Source organism: Plodia interpunctella, chromosome Z (assembly GCF_027563975.2).
Source record: "Plodia interpunctella isolate USDA-ARS_2022_Savannah chromosome Z, ilPloInte3.2, whole genome shotgun sequence".
Classification (NCBI taxonomy): Eukaryota; Metazoa; Arthropoda; class Insecta; order Lepidoptera; family Pyralidae; genus Plodia; species Plodia interpunctella.
The window spans coordinates 11238986-11260895 of record NC_071324.2 but is presented as its reverse complement, the minus strand read 5'-3'; the positions used below and the strand labels follow the sequence as shown (position 1 = coordinate 11260895).

The 21910-nt window shown below is 34.7% G+C and overlaps 1 protein-coding gene across 2 annotated transcripts in view; it reads left to right on the top strand.

Annotated features, from left to right (window-relative positions):
• Positions 1-19551, top strand: part of LOC128683074 (LIM/homeobox protein Lhx9-like) — a 48616-nt gene extending 29065 nt beyond the window's left edge. For both annotated transcript variants that reach the window (XM_053768294.1, XM_053768293.1), the window contains exons 6-7: positions 15814-16049; positions 17020-19551. In XM_053768294.1, coding sequence (XP_053624269.1) covers positions 15814-16049; positions 17020-17250 — 467 coding nt within the window. In that variant the 3' untranslated portion in view covers positions 17251-19551. The remainder of the gene's footprint in view (positions 1-15813; positions 16050-17019) is intronic.
• Positions 19552-21910: the final 2359 nt, after the last annotated feature.

The following is a 21910-nucleotide window of genomic DNA, read 5'->3' as shown; positions in this document are numbered from 1 at the left end:
CTACCTTTATTAGCCTGGCTAGACTGATTATTTTTATTTACATAACAGTCCTCCGATTTATGACCAATTTTATGGCAAGTATCACATTTATTCACTGGTAAGGTACATTGGGAGATTTTGTGTCCAAATTGTTTGCAGTTGTAACACAAATTACTCCTACATTGTTTAAAGTGGTGACCTGGTTTTTTACAAGTAGTACATACGAGATCATTTTGTTGCAACTGTTTATTCCTAGAAAATTTTGAGTTAACTATGGGATTGTCTCGACACATATCTTTTAAATAACCTAATAAATCTTCAGGATTAGCAAAACGAGCAGAAGACGCACTAGCCCTAATGGTTCTATCATCAATTCCGTGTATTATACAATCAACTGCTTTTTTATGTTTTATATCACAAGCATTAATGAGAACCATTTTTTCATAATAATAATCATCTAGTGATTCACCGGGTTTGTAACGTCTAGCTAACATTTCAGACAAAAGAACCCCGTAATTACTCTCTGATGGAAAGGCACGTTTGAGGCATTCCTGCCATTCTGTCCAAGAACGATTAATGGAAAGCAACCCCTCATACCATTTTTTGGCATGACCGACTAACCGTGGCAAAGCAAAATGAGATGTCTGTTGTTCAGACCAACCATATATTTGGGCACATTCATTAACCTTACTAATCCAATTTTCTATCCTATGGTTTTTAACTGAGGGATCAAATTCAGGGACCATGTTCTTATCAAAATGTAGTTTATGGAATGAATCGTGCTTAGCAAAACTGTTCATAAACTGCATAAACTGTTTAAAAGGGTTATTTTCTTCAGAATTAACAAATCTTGACATACCGGAGTGGCTCGAGGTGCGATGTTGGTCCCCTGTGCTGCGGCTGTGGTGTAGCTCTGGTTCACGGCTGCGGCTGTCACGTGGAGCAGGACTGGGACTTCGGCGTGACCCGAAGCTGTAGCTGCGTCGCGTTTCTGGCTCGTTGACAGGGAGTTGAGATGCCCTTGATGGACTGCGACTACGGAGCTGGTCTCGTCGATGCGTTGTTATGTACTGGTCTTCTTTTCGTTCTCCAATATACCTGAGGTATTGTAAAGGAGATGAGCAATGGCGTGAACGAGAACGCATAGTAGTGTTACCAGTCTGCGACCGATTAAGTAGCAATATGGGGCTTCTACTCCTTGTAGCACGACTAGGCCTGCCTCGACTACAGCGACTGCGGCTTCTAGTGGTTCGACCATGCTGATTAAGGGCACGCGCACTTCTTTCGCGGCTGCGGGAAGCGCGATCTGTCTGCCGATGAGCATTTAGTGATGGAGTGGCCACTCGTCGTTCACCGTTCATGTTTACTTCTGCGGCAACTTCTGGAAAGTAAAATATAAACCGAGCAGTTTTTCTTCACTAAAGAAAACACTAAAATCAAAATCAATCCAAGGGTTTTTTGGCAATCCCACTCAGCGATATCATGTGTTACATGTTGCATACACGGTATTATGGGGCAGACAGAGCTAAGAGCTGGACGGAGAATTAAAAAAAAAAAAAAAAATCAAAATCAAAAGTTTATTCAGAAACTAGGTCTTCACAGACACTTACATAATTATATTGAACAAAGCTACAGACTACTAGCATTTCGGAACGACCACTGCTGAGAAGAAACTAGTTACGCTTATGGACAAGAATAATTATGAAACAAAAACTTTTAATATATATTTTTTTTAATGTGCATTATATCATTACAATTCTTATATTCACTCGGAATATTTCTTTTTATAAATCTAATTATTTAACTAAAAAAAAAAATCCATAAAAAAAATACTCACATGTGGGCAATGATATCCCACTTCTGATTGATAACAAAACCAGACTTAGCCAGGTATTATTTAAAAATCCAAATAAAACGGCAGCAATTTCATAACAATCGGAGTTTATTTCACTTTCACAATCTGTTCGAGAATGAATCAAAAATTACATCAACGCTCGCTTTTATGCTTGCGACGGTGGTGGGGCAACAATATTACCGGTATTTTATCATATTTTGAATTCAAACATCTTTCAATTAAATCAAGTTTGTAAATACATATTTTATGGTATAAAAATAAAGGTATATTACATCATTTAATTTAAAAAACTATTTTATAGAAAATTAAAACGAAAACAATTGAGTGAGTGTCACTATCAAATCAAATTCAAAAACACCTAATATCTTAAAATGTAAATATTTAAATTAAACAGTTTATTTGTAAATCATGTTTAGTATTTTAGGATACTTCTATATAACAATAATCAAAATATAAATTACTACAATCAACTTGACAACCGTTAATGTTTGAACATTAAATGGTTGTCAAAAGCAAGTGTAAACAAATCACTATAGTGTTAGAATCTAACACATTGTCACTATAGTGATTTGTTTACACTTGCTTTTGACAACCATTTAATGTTCAAACATTAACGGTTGTCAAGTTGATTGTAGTAATTTATATTTTGATTATTGTTATATAGAAGTATCCTAAAATACTAAACATGATTTACAAATAAACTGTTTAATTTAAATATTTACATTTTAAGATATTAGGTGTTTTTGAATTTGATTTGATAGTGACAATCACTCAATTGTTTTCGTTTTAATTTTCTATAAAATAGTTTTTTAAATTAAATGATGTAATGTACCTTTATTTTTATACCATAAAATATGTATTTACAAACTTGATTTAATTGAAAGATGTTTGAATTCAAAATATGATAAAATACCGGTAATATTGTTGCCCCACCACCGTCGCAAGCATAAAAGCGAGCGTTGATGTAATTTTTGATTCATTCTCGAACAGATTGTGAAAGTGAAATAAACTCCGATTGTTATGAAATTGCTGCCGTTTTATTTGGATTTTTAAATAATACCTGGCTAAGTCTGGTTTTGTTATCAATCAGAAGTGGAGGATATCATTGCCCACATGTGAGTATTTTTTTTATGGATTTTTTTTTTTTAGTTAAATAATTAGATTTATAAAAAGAAATATTCCGAGTGAATATAAGAATTGTAATGATATAATGCACATTAAAAAAAATATATATTAAAAGTTTTTGTTTCATAATTATTCTTGTCCATAAGCGTAACTAGTTTCTTCTCAGCAGTGGTCGTTCCGAAATGCTAGTAGTCTGTAGCTTTGTTCAATATAATTATGTAAGTGTCTGTGAAGACCTAGTTTCTGAATAAACTTTTGATTTTGATTTTTTTTTTTTTTTAATTCTCCGTCCAGCTCTTAGCTCTGTCTGCCCCATAATACCGTGTATGCAACATGTAACACATGATATCGCTGAGTGGGATTGCCAAAAAACCCTTGGATTGATTTTGATTTTAGTGTTTTCTTTAGTGAAGAAAAACTGCTCGGTTTATATTTTACTTTCCAGAAGTTGCCGCAGAAGTAAACATGAACGGTGAACGACGAGTGGCCACTCCATCACCTAATGCTCATCGGCAGACAGATCGCGCTTCCCGCAGCCGCGAAAGAAGTGCGCGTGCCCTTAATCAGCATGGTCGAACCACTAGAAGCCGCAGTCGCTGTAGTCGAGGCAGGCCTAGTCGTGCTACAAGGAGTAGAAGCCCCATATTGCTACTTAATCGGTCGCAGACTGGTAACACTACTATGCGTTCTCGTTCACGCCATTGCTCATCTCCTTTACAATACCTCAGGTATATTGGAGAACGAAAAGAAGACCAGTACATAACAACGCATCGACGAGACCAGCTCCGTAGTCGCAGTCCATCAAGGGCATCTCAACTCCCTGTCAACGAGCCAGAAACGCGACGCAGCTACAGCTTCGGGTCACGCCGAAGTCCCAGTCCTGCTCCACGTGACAGCCGCAGCCGTGAACCAGAGCTACACCACAGCCGCAGCACAGGGGACCAACATCGCACCTCGAGCCACTCCGGTATGTCAAGATTTGTTAATTCTGAAGAAAATAACCCTTTTAAACAGTTTATGCAGTTTATGAACAGTTTTGCTAAGCACGATTCATTCCATAAACTACATTTTGATAAGAACATGGTCCCTGAATTTGATCCCTCAGTTAAAAACCATAGGATAGAAAATTGGATTAGTAAGGTTAATGAATGTGCCCAAATATATGGTTGGTCTGAACAACAGACATCTCATTTTGCTTTGCCACGGTTAGTCGGTCATGCCAAAAAATGGTATGAGGGGTTGCTTTCCATTAATCGTTCTTGGACAGAATGGCAGGAATGCCTCAAACGTGCCTTTCCATCAGAGAGTAATTACGGGGTTCTTTTGTCTGAAATGTTAGCTAGACGTTACAAACCCGGTGAATCACTAGATGATTATTATTATGAAAAAATGGTTCTCATTAATGCTTGTGATATAAAACATAAAAAAGCAGTTGATTGTATAATACACGGAATTGATGATAGAACCATTAGGGCTAGTGCGTCTTCTGCTCGTTTTGCTAATCCTGAAGATTTATTAGGTTATTTAAAAGATATGTGTCGAGACAATCCCATAGTTAACTCAAAATTTTCTAGGAATAAACAGTTGCAACAAAATGATCTCGTATGTACTACTTGTAAAAAACCAGGTCACCACTTTAAACAATGTAGGAGTAATTTGTGTTACAACTGCAAACAATTTGGACACAAAATCTCCCAATGTACCTTACCAGTGAATAAATGTGATACTTGCCATAAAATTGGTCATAAATCGGAGGACTGTTATGTAAATAAAAATAATCAGTCTAGCCAGGCTAATAAAGGTAGTGCTCCAAAACCAGTTTCTGACAAAAGAGTAATGATCGCTGAAACTACTAATACTAACTTAAAATCTAAATTTTATAAAATGGTGAGAATCGACGACTTTCTTGAACCTATATTATCTTTTATCGATTTCGGGAGCGACTGTTCTTTAATTACCATTGACTTAGTACGTAAATTTAACCTTAAAATTGATAAAGATAACATTGCTGTTATAAAAGGGGTAGGTGAATCGCGTATTGTTCCAATAGGTAAAACACAGTTTACTTTGATGCTTGACGATACACAGGCTCTAATTACTGCTTATGTTGTCATATCTGATCAGTTACATGTACCAATTCTTATCGGACAGAATTTTACAGAACTCCCTAATATTTTAGTCGTTAAAACAAATGATGCCCTACATATTTTAAATCGTAACATGCCAACAGAATTACCTGAAATCGAACACGAGCAATCAAATATAATTAAGTTATACGTTGTTCAAGACACTGTTTTACATAAAGACTCCAAAATAGTCTGTTATACAAACGATATAAGTAATTGCGATATTTTTGTTCCAAGTGGTTACAGAAATTGTTTAAAATATGAATACTGGGTTCAAGAAGGTGTCTTTAAAATTGTTGATGGGAAAACATGTCTCTTTGTAACCACTCCTTGTGAAAATATTAAAATTCAAAAGGACACATTGATATCTCGAGCCAATATTATTGATACCATTGAAACTACAGCTAATCAGGATGAAACACATTGTTACAATATTCAATCATATGAAATTATCGAAAAGAGTGAAATTAAATTAAATCCTAATCTTCAGACTCATGAAATAAATAAAATTTATGATTTAATTGATAAGCATCGTAAAACTTTTGCGCAAAATCTGGCCGAATTAGGTTGTACTGATATTACTGAAATGGAAATTCAATTATCTGACAAAACACCGGTGGTATACCGACCTTATAGGTTAAGTTACAAAGAACGCGAAACAGTTAAAAATATGGTTAGCGAATTGATTCAAAACGACATAGTTGAAGAATCTACTTCATCATATGCTAGCCCAATCTTACTAGTATCAAAGAAAACTGGTGGTCAACGCCTTTGTATTGACTATCGTGCTTTAAATAGTAAAACAATTAAAGAACATTTTCCTTTACCGCGAATTGAAGACCAGCTAGATCAGTTAAGTGGTAGCAAATACTTCACAAGTTTAGATTTAACTAGTGGTTATTACCAGATACCTTTAAAACAAGACTCTCGTCACCTAACTGCATTTATAACTCCCGACGGATTATATCAATTCAAACGCATGCCGTTTGGCCTTGTCAATGCTCCTGCAGTTTTTCAGAGGACAATATCTAAGGCATTATCTCTTTGTTCAGGAAACCCCGGAGGTTTTGCTAAACCAGCCTTAGCATATATGGATGACCTCCTTATTACCTCAAAAAATTTTGATGAAGGCCTTGAGAAATTGGAAAATACAATAGAAACGCTCGATAAAGCTAACTTGACTCTCAATCTTAAAAAATGTAGTTTCTTTCAAGAAAATATTGATTATCTCGGCTATGATATTAGTTCTGAAGGTATTAAACCCGGTAAAGCTAAAATTGAGGCTGTCCAAAATTTTCCATCACCCAAAAACGTTCATGAAGTAAGACAGTTTATTGGTTTGGCAAGCTACTTTCGTAAATTTATTCAGAACTTTGCTTTGATTGCACGACCATTAACTGACCTAACAAAAAAAGATCATCCGTGGAAATGGAGTGACGAACAAATCAGTGCATTTAATACTCTTAAAGAAAAACTTGTACAGCGTCCAGTTTTAGCTCTGTATAACCCAAACTATATAACTGAACTTCACACAGACGCTAGTAAAATAGGAATAGCTGGCATATTGCTTCAAAAGGAATCAGATAGTGCTCCTTTAAAACCCGTAGCTTATTTCAGTCGAAAAACAACAATTGACGAGCAAAAATTTCATGCATACGATTTGGAAACTTTGGCTGTAGTGACATCCCTTAATAGATTTAGAGTCTATTTATTAGGTACTACTTTTACAATAATAACAGACTGTAACGCGTTAAGGGCTACATTTACAAAAAGAGATATTTTACCTAGAATTGCTAGATGGTGGTTAATTTTACAAGAATACGATTGTAACATAATATACCGACCTAATACTAACATGACGCACGTAGACGCTCTTAGTCGAAATCCAATACCAGCTAATTCCTCTCAAACTGATTTAGAAACTACTAGGGTTATGAATATTACACAAGAAGATTGGCTTTTAAGTTTACAATTAACTGATCCCAAGTTGTGTCACATTCGGGAAGTTTTAGAGGATCCAAAGTATTCTGAAATTGTAGATATTAAGCAAAATTTTATAATTAAAGATAATAAACTATTTCGAAAGGCAGAAAATGACGAGTTAAAGTGGGTAGTACCTAAAGGCGCTAGATGGCAGATATGTCGTCAAAATCATGATGACATCGGACATTTCTCTGTAGAGAAAACTTTAACTAAAATAAAAAAGGATTTTTGGTTCCCTAAAATGAAAAAGTTTATCGTTAAATATGTCAAGTCTTGCGTACACTGTGCTTATGGTAAGGATACGGCAACAAAAAAAGAAGGCTTTTTGCACCCTATACCAAAAACTAACATTCCGTTTAACACAGTTCATGTAGATCACTTAGGACCCTTCGTTAAAAGTAGTCGTGGGAACATGTATTTACTATTAGTAGTTGATGGATTCACAAAATTTTGCATAATTAAACCACTACGTAATTTAAAATCAAACCTTACGATAAAAGCACTTACGGAGATATTTTCCACGTTCGGGTTTCCTGAAAGATTAATCTCTGACAGAGGTTCAAGCTTCACAGCCAAAGAGTTTGAGAATTTTTGTAGATCATCACATGTAAAACATATTTTAAACGCAGTAGCTTCACCTAGAGCTAACGGACAGGTGGAACGATATAATCGTACTGTATTAAATGCTCTATCTTCATATACTGATAAATTAGGTGAATCGAAATGGGACCAAGAATTAGGAAAAATACAATGGGGTTTAAACAATACTTTGAATAAAGGAATAGGTAAAACCCCTTCTGAAGCTCTGTTTGGGAGATCATTAACAAGTAGCAGTGAAAATGTTTTTAGTGATATATTTCCAGAAACTAGAGTTAATTCCAAAGATATAAATACTGTAAGGTCAGAAGTGTCGGCACATATATCTGACGATCAACTAAAACAAAAGACGCGATTTGACAAAAAACGGAAAGTCCCTAATTCATATTCTGTAGGAGATTTAGTCAAAATTAGAAAACAAATAAATTCAAATGATGGATCAAGTAAAAAACTGTTACCAATATTTTCGGGCCCTTATAAAATAAGTAAAATACTTGATAATGATAGATATGAGGTTTCGAGTATAGAAGGATCTGGAATAAGTAAAAGAAACTATTGCAATGTATGGGCGGTTGATCAAATTCAACCTTGGATCAATGTTCATATTAACAATATTAATAGTTCTGATAGTGAATAAAGTGATTTCGCCTAATTGTTCATAATTTATATTGAGTCTGAAGAAGTCCCAGACATAAGTGTATAATTTATATTGAGTCTGAAGAAGTCCCAGACATAAGTGTTAAATTAGTGGTTACTGAAGTGTTTAGGTATATTGATATTAATGAACTCGATGAGTGCTCCGAGGTCATCTGATGAGAGTTCCAGGTGATATTAATCATTAATAACAGTATATCTAAATTTAATGAATTGGTTAATACCTGATGAGTGTGCCAGGTACAAAATAAGCCATTAAAGCCTGAAGAAATGCCAGGCAATTTATTAAAAATACCTGAAGAAGTGCCAGGTTATTATTGTTGATTATATTACGAGTTTAATTAATGATTTTCTATGAATAATTTATTAAAAGTTGTGTATAGTTGCCTGATTTAAAATATTGTGTTTAACTATTTATACAGCCTTTTTTTTTTTTTTTTGTTTCACTTTTTCTTTGGGCTCTGATTTGTAGTTTGAGGACAAACTTTATGTTTCAGGAAGGCCGAACTGTTAGAATCTAACACATTGTCACTATAGTGATTTGTTTACACTTGCTTTTGACAACCATTTAATGTTCAAACATTAACGGTTGTCAAGTTGATTGTAGTAATTTATATTTTGATTATTGTTATATAGAAGTATCCTAAAATACTAAACATGATTTACAAATAAACTGTTTAATTTAAATATTTACATTTTAAGATATTAGGTGTTTTTGAATTTGATTTGATAGTGACAATCACTCAATTGTTTTCGTTTTAATTTTCTATAAAATAGTTTTTTAAATTAAATGATGTAATATACCTTTATTTTTATACCATAAAATATGTATTTACAAACTTGATTTAATTGAAAGATGTTTGAATTCAAAATATGATAAAATACCGGTAATATTGTTGCCCCACCACCGTCGCAAGCATAAAAGCGAGCGTTGATGTAATTTTTGATTCATTCTCGAACAGATTGTGAAAGTGAAATAAACTCCGATTGTTATGAAATTGCTGCCGTTTTATTTGGATTTTTAAATAATACCTGGCTAAGTCTGGTTTTGTTATCAATAGTGACAATGTGTTAGATTCTAACACTATTGATAAATCATCAACTAAAGTGCTTTCCTTTCGATATTTTTCTTCATCGGAAACAAGTATTGGTCAACTAAAACTACTTATTTCACTGCTGCTACTATATTTTTGGCACAAGTAGAATTCGAAACTGGAACCGTTGGACCATAGATTTAACCGTTTTATGCACTAAACCACCAACACACCTACATATCAAAGCAGGTAGTTCATCTTAAAATTCCTGTTTTAAGTATCTGAAGTATTCCTTCAACCTAGCTTCAACTATATTTATTTCATCATAACCAGAAGTAAACAACATAACGCACAGCCTTGCAACACCATCTTTTTTAGAAACCTAACCTATCTAATATCCTAAAGTTAATGCTCCTTTGGCAATTCATTTATCGCGCCCATCATTCATTTTTATTATCATTTACTTTTAGAACACCTACCTACTGGATTGTAACGTAATCGACAAAGCATGGGAAACTGCAGGAAATTTGTCTGAAATATTGCGATTTTTCTATTACCTACAATAGCTGAGCTATTTTGTGATACCAAAAACTCTTACAATTTTCACAATATCAAGAAAAATTATTTCAAGAATTTACCAGAAATTTTGCAAGGGATTCCCGGGAACGGAGAATTTCTCAGACGCACGTCACTGTTCTCGCATAGTTGATTTTTTTTTTATAACCGGTCGTTATATCGAAGCATTTACAGCCTCATGCTTTATAGCTGGCTTTTTTTAATGTGAAGTCGGTAACATGTTAATTCTGCCTATAAAAATAAAACTCGGAAATGTCAGTTTTATTGGATGCGTATAAAACCCCTGACAATAACTCGTCAAGGCTTTGACGAAAATTTAAAGTTTGTTTAATGTGACCGTCGATTGCACCTACCTACCACCTTTTTTAAGCTGAGTTGGGAAGATAGATGGGACAATAAAATAGTTCAGTTTCACAGAGCCTCATGCAGCCTCAGTGTCTCAGGCAGCTAAGAATATTACGAGAATTGGAATGTTATTTGGTATGGGTACCAAATATGAGGCGTGTAGTTCCCGCCCTATAGGTAATATATCATTATCCCATATCCTCCCGTGCATGTTGTACGTGACGACTGTATGATAATAGGGCTTGACAACTGAATGCAATAACAGTTCCCAAAAAGGGTTGACGTCAGTCGTAAGGTGCTTTGGAAGTCGGTGGCAGAGACTTAGTTACAAATAAATTTTTGACATCAACAAGTGATGTATATCATCCTAAGTTGAATAAAAAAGTAAAGTTACACAACGTGACTTTTTTACATAATTTAGTTCCCAATCACCATAATGAGGTGCTTGTAATCCTAAATCCTAAATGCTGGTAAAAGATGGTGTCAGAATAACAAGGTCAAAACCTGTAGGAGGAGGTGTTTGTTACTTCCAAACAAAATCTGTTGGACGGTTTCTGATGAAATATAGTATTCGGACACATTGAAGAGATATTGCCATGGGAGGGAAGCGTCAGGTGCTCACGGGCGCGGCTAGTTGGTATATAAAAGCTTCAGAGCATAACACGATTCCATTTATTTTAATTTGACGTTCGGTGTAGTTTTTTCGAGTGACCCACAAAAATGCAATAAAAAATAATTAACACAACGGTCGGTCCCCCACATTTAAATCATTCACAACATCGAACCTACTTCATTATTAATTTTAATAATTAGGGTGCAATGGACACCCAGTAAGAATCAGGCGAGAAAATTATTAATGTGTGGTTTTTTTTTATGGAACCAGCGCGGCGGCAGTCCATCATTCGATATCTCTGTATCTATATAATTATCTTCACATTTATTTGTTTTGACATCCAAGTAAGTGGGGTTTGATAATAGCAACATTACCCTTAGATCTACAAACGAGAGCGATGTAGGTATATGGCAAACAATGATCAACAAGAGAAATAAATTGAAATTCAAATCATTTATTCAGAAATTAGACCTTCACAGGCACTTTTTCTCGTCAATATTTATAGTTATTTCTCACAAGCTACAAACTACTGGCAATAAACTGTCGCTACTTTTTTTTCTCTTTCGTTTGCCGGTTATGAGGAGAAACCATATATGGGTTAAGTTCGTCGTTGTATAAGTTACTCTTCAATATCTGTATTATTTTGTATAATACAATGTGCACAATTTTTTAATACTAATAAGTTGTCAAAAGGCCATGCAGTCCACCTAATGGCAGTAGCAGTACAATATCCTTTTAGCAGATTGTAGTTCTAGTGTTGGAATTATGAGTAAAAGAGATTTAAATATAGATATATGATAGTTTTATTCCAAAGTGACAAGTCGGAAAGAAAATATAAACAACTGCCATGCAACTTACCGCTTGAAACCTGTTTCAATAAAATATCTATTTTAACTAGAGAACTATTCTCTCCATATGAATGTTTGTCTAAATAAATACTAACTCAATGATACTATATATTCAAATATAGTATCATTGAGTTAGTATACCATAACGCAAGAACTCTAACTTCGAACTTACTTTGTTGCGAAAACAATTTGTGAGATTTCTCCAAATATAAATTTAATTTACCTATACCACTGTCCTCGCCAGTCCTCGCAGTGATTATTGTCTTGAGATATCTAATGCTTATACCATAGATGGTCGTAGGTCTGGTAATCTGGTGGGTGAAGGTGATTGCAATGGAGATATTTTAATAATTTGATAACAAAATTAATAGGTAAGTAGTACTTTTATGATTAATAGTCACTGATATTAAAATAATTAAAACTTAAAAAGCAGGAGCGCAATCCTTCTTGGACGGCGTCGTTTCAACATAACATTAGCAAGCCATGGACGATTAGGACAAGATGTTCAATTGGAAGACTCGTTACACACATGTAGCTAACTCAAAAAGATATTTCATGATAGTCTAGATTTTTAAATTAACGAAGGCAGCCTACCACGCATGTTTCGAACAGTTTGAGACAACTCAAGTCAATTTATATGGTCAATATATATCAAAAATTATTACATATGTTCCTGCCATATGGACGTATAAAAAAAGATCTTTTTTTGGTCCCTACATTATTTTTTGGCAGCCATTCTGTCAATTATGTGCTTTATGTTTAATTTGCGTCCCATGTCAAGGCTATACGGCGGTAATACGGACGAATACGCAAAGATTTTGGATAGTTTGATGTGCTGTTGACTGTACTTCCGTAGACTTAAACCCACCCACCGTTACCAAGACGACCGCATCCCAGTTTTTACAATGTAACAAATTTGTATAAGAAATAAACAAGACATAGTCTTGTTGACTCCGTTAGCGTAGCGATTAAATCGCAACGAACGGTTTGAATGTTTTTAAACTTTATTACAAAAAAATATGCCCAAATGCTGGACATAAAGCCATTCAATCATGGCACTATATAGCAATATAGCAATATCCTTGCTATATAGCAATATCCTTGTTAATTGGCAAAAATAGAACTATATATCTGGATAACATGTCTGTCTCCATGTCATAAACTTCTTTATTTGTCCAGCAGATAACAAGTTTGATCTATACTACAGTCTTTTACGTGGTCAAATCAGACAATTTTCTCTTGTGTACCAATAACAAAAAAATATATCGTGTCTACTATGACAATGATATATTTTCAATTTTAGAGTCGAAAGCATTCCTAACAGACTTTTGATCGGAATAAAAAATATTAAATCGCGTACTTAACAAAACTGACGAATTAAAGTGACATTTAATCACCGTTTAATAAATACCTATAAATATGTAAATTGATAATTTTTACCCAGTAGTTAATCGGCTCTGGCGCCAATTGGCGATTTGATTACTGTATAATGTATTATATAATGTATTATAAATGTATATAATTGCAACTTTATAACATAAATCGCTTTCTCTTGCTACTGTAAGCCAACGAAGTCGTGTTAACGTAGATAGTTGGTACAGACAGAGGCTGTGTCTAACCACAAGATTACGATTTACACTAATAGAGGAAGTTGAGATCCGGACGCTGGATCCAATTCACTGAGTTTCATATTTTTAATGATGCAAAAATAACGACAATTTCTTATAAGCGTACTAGAACAATATTTTTATTTATATATAAGATGTAGGACCAAGATAAAAGGGAAACATAGTATGATTCAATGCTGTTATACACAAATTACAAATACGTACCCCTGTCGCGTCTGTCGGTATACAGGTGAAAAACTACCGGACGGATTTTTGTACGGTTTTCACCAATAGATAATCTGATACTTTTATACTTTTATATATTATTAGAAAGAAAAGAAAAAAAATTTTTTTTGTAAGAAACAATAATGGTAAGCCGATCTGGCATGATAGGGACCAACACTGTTCAAATGAGTTTCTTTCGGCATTTCTTCTCAGCAGTGGTCGTTCCGAAATGCCAGTAGTTTCTAGCTTGTGAGAAATAACTATAAATTTAAAGATTGACGAGAAAAAGTGCCTGTGAAGGTCTAATTTCTGAATAAATGATTTTGAATTTGAATTTGATTCCGGAGCAAGACTGTTAGTACCTACTTACATACACAGCCTCATTGATATTTTTATAAAGAAACTATTTTATTACGTCAATGTCTAGCACTCAAATACTAAAACGAATTGCTGCGAATACATTGTTCTTATTATATATTAAATATGGTTCACCTATCTACGCGTACGAAATCGGTTCAGGTGTATATTAGGGTTTTACCCGAACGAAGCCGGGATGGGCTTTTAGTCTTGTAAACTAAATGTGTGGAACGTGTAATGTAATAAAGACACCAATAATTGTTTTATTTTGATTATAAAATAATACATATTTACATCGCGACCATGACAAGTAAGAATACAAACCAAAAACATAGAACAATATTAGTAGAATTTAACCTCTTTTCAAATCATTATTTACCGTGCCAGTAATAAACTTTAGTTCCACTTCATCATATAAGCCAGGAGATGCAATGTTCGTCAGTCTAATAGGTTCATTTATTTATAAAAATACATACAGATTTACAACAATGCATCAAAAAGGTATGCTAATCATCAGAATAACGACAAAATATCTTAATTTAGATACTTATTACATACAAATCTCAATAAAATAGAACGAGCAGTTTCCATAATGATTCCTCAAATTCTCTGGACCAAGTTTCCGGCATTCACGTATATCTAGCAACAGGTTACCCCGCTGCGATGTAACATTTCTAGGCGTTTAGTTGATTGTTTGTTATTTAAGTGTTAATTATGCAGCGGAAATTATTTCGTTATTACATTAATTTCATTTAAGCATGTACTTTAAATTATGTTGTTGCTAACCGTATTATTACAAACGATTTCTGCCTGTTTTAAATGTAAAATAGTTATCCAGTTTCCTTGCCCTTTATTATAAGACAAAACAAAGTCCTCCACGTATGTTTGTCTGTTCGCGATAAACTCAAAAACCACTTCAAGGATTTTTCAAACGGTTTTCACCGTGTGATTCCTGAGGGAGGTTTTGTTTTTACCCGAGCGAAAATCTGTTATAAATTTTCATACTTATTTGTTGCATTATTTCTTCGATATGGAATGTAATATTCTTACTTCCCATAATGCGATTCACATACGCCGCTGCGTCACCTTTCGTTTCAAAGCTTGCACTACTTTTAGTATCTCCTTTATTATTCCAAAATATAAGGATATCTACGTAAATAAATAGCTAAAACGATAATACCCTTCTGGGACCTAGACGCACGGTTCCTTCTGACATCTTGAAATTCAACTTGTAAATTTAGAATGAAGTTTTGAGTTGCATGCCCTCGGGACTTGTATGAGCAACAAGTATTTGTGTAAACGATACAAAGTTTTCTATATCCTTTACTATAAATCCCTCTAGGTAAATCACATAATCGGTCTTCTTTAAGTTCTTTAAAAAAGCTGTTTTTACGTCCTTCTGATCTATCAATACTTACTCCTACTAATACTGCATTGCATAGGTACACCATGCTATATACCTCGGTGTGCACGGGCCTTTAACACGAATTTAATATCATCGCCATGAAAAAACACTTTCGTTTCGCCACCATCTTGGCCAATAATACTTGTATAGGTCGGTAAAACATATAAATGAAGCGGTGGTGGTGTAAAATGGTTAGGACGCCCGCCTGTGGATTAAAAGGTCCCAGGTTCGAATCCTACTCGTGCCACATGAGTTTGTATACCAATCTGACTCATGTATACTAGTTTTCATCGTCCACCACTTGCTTCCGGTGAAGGTAAACATCGTGAGGTTGATTCTTACCACTCCATTAATAATGCCAAGAAAGTTGTTGCGTGTGTTTCATTCCACGTAATAACCACGAACCTCAGCCACGAGGAATACGACTATGAAGAAGGTCGGAAATAAATAAATTATTAATCTTAACCCGACGATCCTATTACAGAGATACTACATCGCGGAGATCTGTCATCCTCCATGGAGTCCCTTGCATACGACTCTTCGGTAGCCTCTCCAGGCAGCGTCTCCAGTCACACTCAGCGCACCAAGCGCATGCGCACCAGCTTCAAGCACCACCAACTGCGCACCATGAAGTCCTACTTCGCAATAAACCAAAACCCCGACGCGAAGGACTTGAAACAATTGGCACATAAAACCGGACTGTCCAAAAGGGTCTTACAGGTAATGTTGTTGTCCTATACATTACTCTAAACTGCTCATTTCCAGATCACCTTACGCAAAGGTAACCTTATAACCTTACGCGAAAAATTAAAGAAAGAAAGAAATCATTCGGCAAACACATAAAATCAAAACGGAGTACAACACAAAGAATATCGAATACAATATGTCATGCTGCCGAAATGGCGACCAGCTCAGCATGGTGCCATGGTAACGAGCCAAGGCGCTCATCGTCAGCTGGAAAATAACGTTGAACGAACGAATGAACGTTATGTGATATAGATATAGTAAAGAGAACATAGAAGTATGACATTTCATCACAAAGCAACTCAGAGTCTACGAACATTTACGAAGGTTAGCAAAAATAGTTGAAAATATAAAAAACGGTTCTCTAGTGGGGAAGGCAAGACTCCAGCAGTCAGGGTTCAAAAGCGAGAGGAATCTCCTGACAATTCGGATCGTGTTCAAAAGTACCGCCTTCTTCTCTTGATCCAACTGCCAAGCGAAAGCTTCTCTAAGTGTCGGTCGAAACTGAAAATTATCTAAGTTCTGCGACAGAGGGATGGTCATCTAATCTCAGTGCTTGAGATTAGACCATCCCTCAGTCGCCGGTAGTTGTAGATGTGCATGTCTTCGAGATGCTGCAGATCTTACTTGGTTCTTTCAATGTTGATGTTTTTTTTTGTGCATATTTTTTGTTAAAATACATAATTGTATATATATAACAGATATACTCGTTATTTTTAATTTGATGACAACATCTTATTAGTATTTTATATGTATTTTGTTGAATGATTGCAGCGTTGTGAAAATGAATGTACCTATGTGAGAGGTTGGGTGGATTGTATTGTTTTTGTAACAATTACTTTCTTGTAAAATGAAGAAATATGTCATTTCGCCTTGATTGCTTGAATTAATACGCAATATTTCTGGTCTGGTATAGACGAATCAACAAATTTTATTTCTATTAAAGGTCTGGTTTCAAAATGCCCGGGCGAAATGGCGACGGAACATCATGCGGCAAGAGTCCAATGGCAACCCTGGTCATCCCGGGAACGGCGCCCTTTTGCCCGGCTCCGTGGCTGCCGGGGCGCCTAACGTGGGGCCCAGCCCTATGCTGATGAATGATGGCCTCCAACCGATTGAAGATATGAGGATTAACACGCCGCACCCGCACCCGATGGTTTTCAATGAACTATACTGACAATATGACTCTGCTAAGGTCGAGGACTGAAACGAACACTTCAGGGGCCCTATTGTTAAGCAATCGAAGTTCGCTTCATCAGTTTCCTCCAATTTTTTCTGAATGTCTAACGCTTTTTCTGCATTTACAAAAATCGCCGTCAAAAAGTACACGTACATCGAATTTTCAAACATCGAAAAATATTTGAGTAATCTATATGTAATGTACTTCAATTGCGTGAGAATCCGGGCCCACGTCTAATACAGGTGCTCGTACCTACTACCCAAGTTTATGGTACGCCGTTCTGGACACCAATTGTTAATACTGTGAGCACCGGTAAAATATTTTTAGGTACCTACTACTCTAAGAGATACAAATGAAATCACTTAGATCAAACCAAGTAGTTACTAGTAATAGTTTTTTTATATGAGGAACGCATTTTATTATGTCTCTGATAGCAACCGTCTGGTGCGATTTGAATAAGCGAGCAGAACGGGGTACTATAATATAACTACTACGTCAATAATACCCAGTATTTTCTGCATCTTTTTCTAACTAAAAATCCTATATAGGTTTTATTTAAAATACGAGTAATTACTTATATGATTATGTAATTTGTAAATATTTAGGTGTTAATACATGAACTTAATGTAAACGTAATAATTCATTCCTTGAGTATAAAATGTAAAAGTGATACTAGTCAACATTGCATAAGGTAGTGTAAGGTGCGGTTTAAAAAATTAGGCTAGACGACGGAATTTTTATTTTGTACTATTTGAAGGATTACACATCATGTCTTGTATCTAGGGAGATTATGAATGAAATCTAAATAACATTTCCCGTTGTTCTTTATATTTGAAACCAGAGAGGACTTGCAAGTTTGACAACATTGGGTTGGGACACTTCCCTAGTGAGGTGATGATATGACATTAATTATAAAATATGTATATTCAACAGAAATATTCAACTTTGATAATTGCAACGCTATAGTAAACAATTTTTGTCTTAATTTAAATATCACGATTATTATTTTTCCGTAAAAACTTACATACAAACATATTTCAGTCATGAATGTTATAAAAGTTATTGTAACTGATTAAACTGTTATAATATAAATAGGTAATAAATTCAGTGAGAGCAATATAACTTTAAATGTGATGTCAAGCTAAACCATTCCTTTGAAAATGATAATATGTTAGCTTTATGTAGTTAAATTGCGTATGGAGATGACTTCTTCACAATAAAAGTTAAAAAATTGAGATGTTTTTGATGACGGGCGAATGGATTGATGGCATCATCGTAAAATAATCCAGCTGCAATATTCCGTTGTTTAATTTCTATAAATGCTATTTTAAATAATTTAGTTGCATAAATACAATTTACATTGTTTTCACCTTGTCATCTAGCTAGCTAAGAATTAACTAACTATAAATCGATTTGAACTCTGTGGCCAAAGTATCCGAAAATAGTAAAGTCTATGTAGGATAAAGAAATAGATTTATTACACTCATCGCGTCTGTAAATTTCTTTTTTGCACATGCGTAAAAGAAAATCTCAGACAAAATTAAAATCTTCGTCTAATCAGCTTATCTTGAGCACGTACCTATATCAACGAATATTAGATTTGTTATTTATAATATTGTAAAAAAGCAGAGCACTTCGCTAGTAAAGCGACACCCTCGACGTAACTATCGATCGATACTGGCATATAGTACGGTGCTTCTAAAATGCTTCGCTTTACTATCTTGGTATATAATCTACTATTTTATTCTAAACTAAGATACTATATTTCACGCAACACAATTTGCTTTCGACCAGGTATCTGTCAGGGAAACTTACGTCCTACAGACACTAAAATATTTTACTACTAATGTAAACAGTAAGTTGATGTTATAGAACAACGAAAATAAAATATCAGGTTTGATGTTGCAAAATTCTTCTTGTGACATTTTCAAATGCAACGAACTTATTGTCACTTTATAATCTTGCGAGATGCTGATATCAATCAACTGTGTATACCACATAATGTTTAATAGTAATTACCTACGTATATAGGTACTACTTAGTGTAATTCATGTGATTGATTTCTATTGAATGTAAATTTGCGCTTTATTAGTAGTGTAATTTGCATTATTTAAATTAAGTATATTTAGATCACAGAAATGAGGCTATCATCATAATCGGCCAATTTTAAATACCTTATGTAATACTTATCCGTACTTATGGATGGACAAGTACTTACAAAATAATAAATAAATAGCTTTGTAGAATAGATCGTATTTATACTTGAAAATGATTTAATATATTAACATTACACAGAAATAACCATTGTTTTATTTGTAAATTTGTTAATACCTAACGATCATGACGACGAGTAATGAGACTACTTTCTTAGCACATTGTAATGATACCTAAATTGACAGGATGTTATAGTATCCAATTATAAAGAAAGATCCTATTTCTGCCGACGACCCACATAAATTCGAGGACAAGTACATAAGCCAAGCGAATTACAATGACTGTAATACAAAATGGTCATATAATAAAACCGACTACACCCTATCGACGAATTCGGATCGAGTCCGCCAAAACTCGAGGAACTATTTTTCTTTTACTACCTTCCATACCTAGCAAGGGCATAGGTCATATCAAGTCCTTTATATCGAAAATTGATTACCTATTTATATTAAAAGGTAAACCGTTTGAAATAAAACTTCTATGCCGACTTGGAAAGCCTTCCACGTTTGGACAAAAACTCTAGAAAAAATCTTAGATAGAACCACACACGTCAAAATCGATAGCAAAGAATTTTAGGATACCTCTTGTTCCCCGTATGAATGGCTTCATTAAAATTTTGTTGATCCATCGTAAATCTGAGGAGATATTTTAATTAGAACGGATTTCGGCTTTTTAGCCGTTAATAATTCGCCGCTATAGATTAGCTATAGATATAGCCCTACAAAATTGGTCCCATCAGCTGATGTGGTTGTTTTGGGTTTGCCACACAGACCACTTAATTGCCACGTCAACTCAATAAAACGGCGCAAAGCAGCTAGGCAAAATTCTTTAGTCAGGTCCGTGACGAGCTCCAAGACGAATTGCCTTCACTGCTCAGTCGATCAATCAATAAATTTAAGAACGAGGTTCTTGTCGATGGAATATTTTCCATTCTACTCTGTCTCCTGCCATAGATTTTGCCTTTTCGGTCGTCAATCAAAATTGGCCCGGCATCGTCAACTGCACAGTGAAGAAAAGGAAATTCTAGTTCTAGACACAGGTAATTGACCTATGATGGCCTGTACAATTTGGGTCTTGTGTTAATTTTTGTCGGCTTTGTAGATCTGAATGTATTATGTTATGAAAGTTCCTTTAAATCTATGTTTATTTTAAGTCTTCAATCGTTTCGAAAGCTGTTACTATGGGCTCATATGATTTTGTCATCGACAATATGACTGACCTATTCTTCTTCTGAAATTCCTCCGCCTGTCTCTTTTAATGAAGTACAAATTCTTGTATTTATGTAAACTGATGTTTTAAAGGTTCTTTTTCTATGTATTTAATTTAATTCAGTTGTCTTAATAAGGTAGGTAGGTAGATCTACAAAGTCAGAATTGCATATAAAAGTTTAAAAATGTGTCTACGAAAGATTCGTTAAAAATGTTTACTGCATACGAATACAAGAATAGGAGGCTTTTGATCAAACGTGTAAGGAGAGTTGTCGAGTTCTCCTATTTACTCTTAAATTGAATCAATAAACGACGTTGACAATAATCTATTCTTCGATTGCAACTTACCCTTGTTTTTTTAAGATTATATATTCTTTAGGAAACCGTCTGCCTAAGAATAGTACCACCATGAGACACCATGCGATTATGTATCAATACGGCGGAAACAAAGAAATATAAGTAGGTACGTTTTGAAATCGGTGAGAAATATTAAATTGAAAAATGTATTGTCGTGGATGGAAATAGCATGAAGTCATCTGGGCGAATCGGAATGATGAATTTGAAGGAACTCACAGGAGGTGTTCTTGTAGACCATGGAGTATCACGCTGTTTATTTGCAGAACTTTTCTCCTGCTGCCGTCGCCATTAATGGCCGTCGCGAAGATTTCCAGAATTTTTGAATTGATTGTGTCCACTGATTCCCTTGCTTGTTCTCGAAGGACCAAACTGTCTAAGTATTACAAACAAGTATACTAAGTATTCGTCAAAGATTTTATTTTAGGGATGGTAAAATTCACGAGCAGAGATGTTTAAAAGTAACAGCAAATATGGTGGACGACAGATTGTTTGAAATAAAAAAATACATAGCGCAGGCGCGAGGCCGCCGCCACAGCGCAGACGCGTAGACAGTTTAGTTACATACCTATATAAAATGATACCTCTGTCATTTCCCTGTGCATTCGAGGCTGTGATCATGGAATTAGTAGGTACGTTGTACGGAGTACTTACTAATTCCATGGCCATCGCTGTGATACTGCGAAACCCGGTGTCAACGTAAAAAAAATGTTGGCATTGTAGATCTGAAAGTACCTATGAGTCAAAATATTTTTTTAATTAAAGCCAATTTATTTCTCTTGAATATTAATCTACTTATATGTCTGCATGATAAATGATAAGACCTTTTTGAAACAATTTCATAAAAAAAAGTGACAGAAGAAGCGTGTCAAGCAGACAAA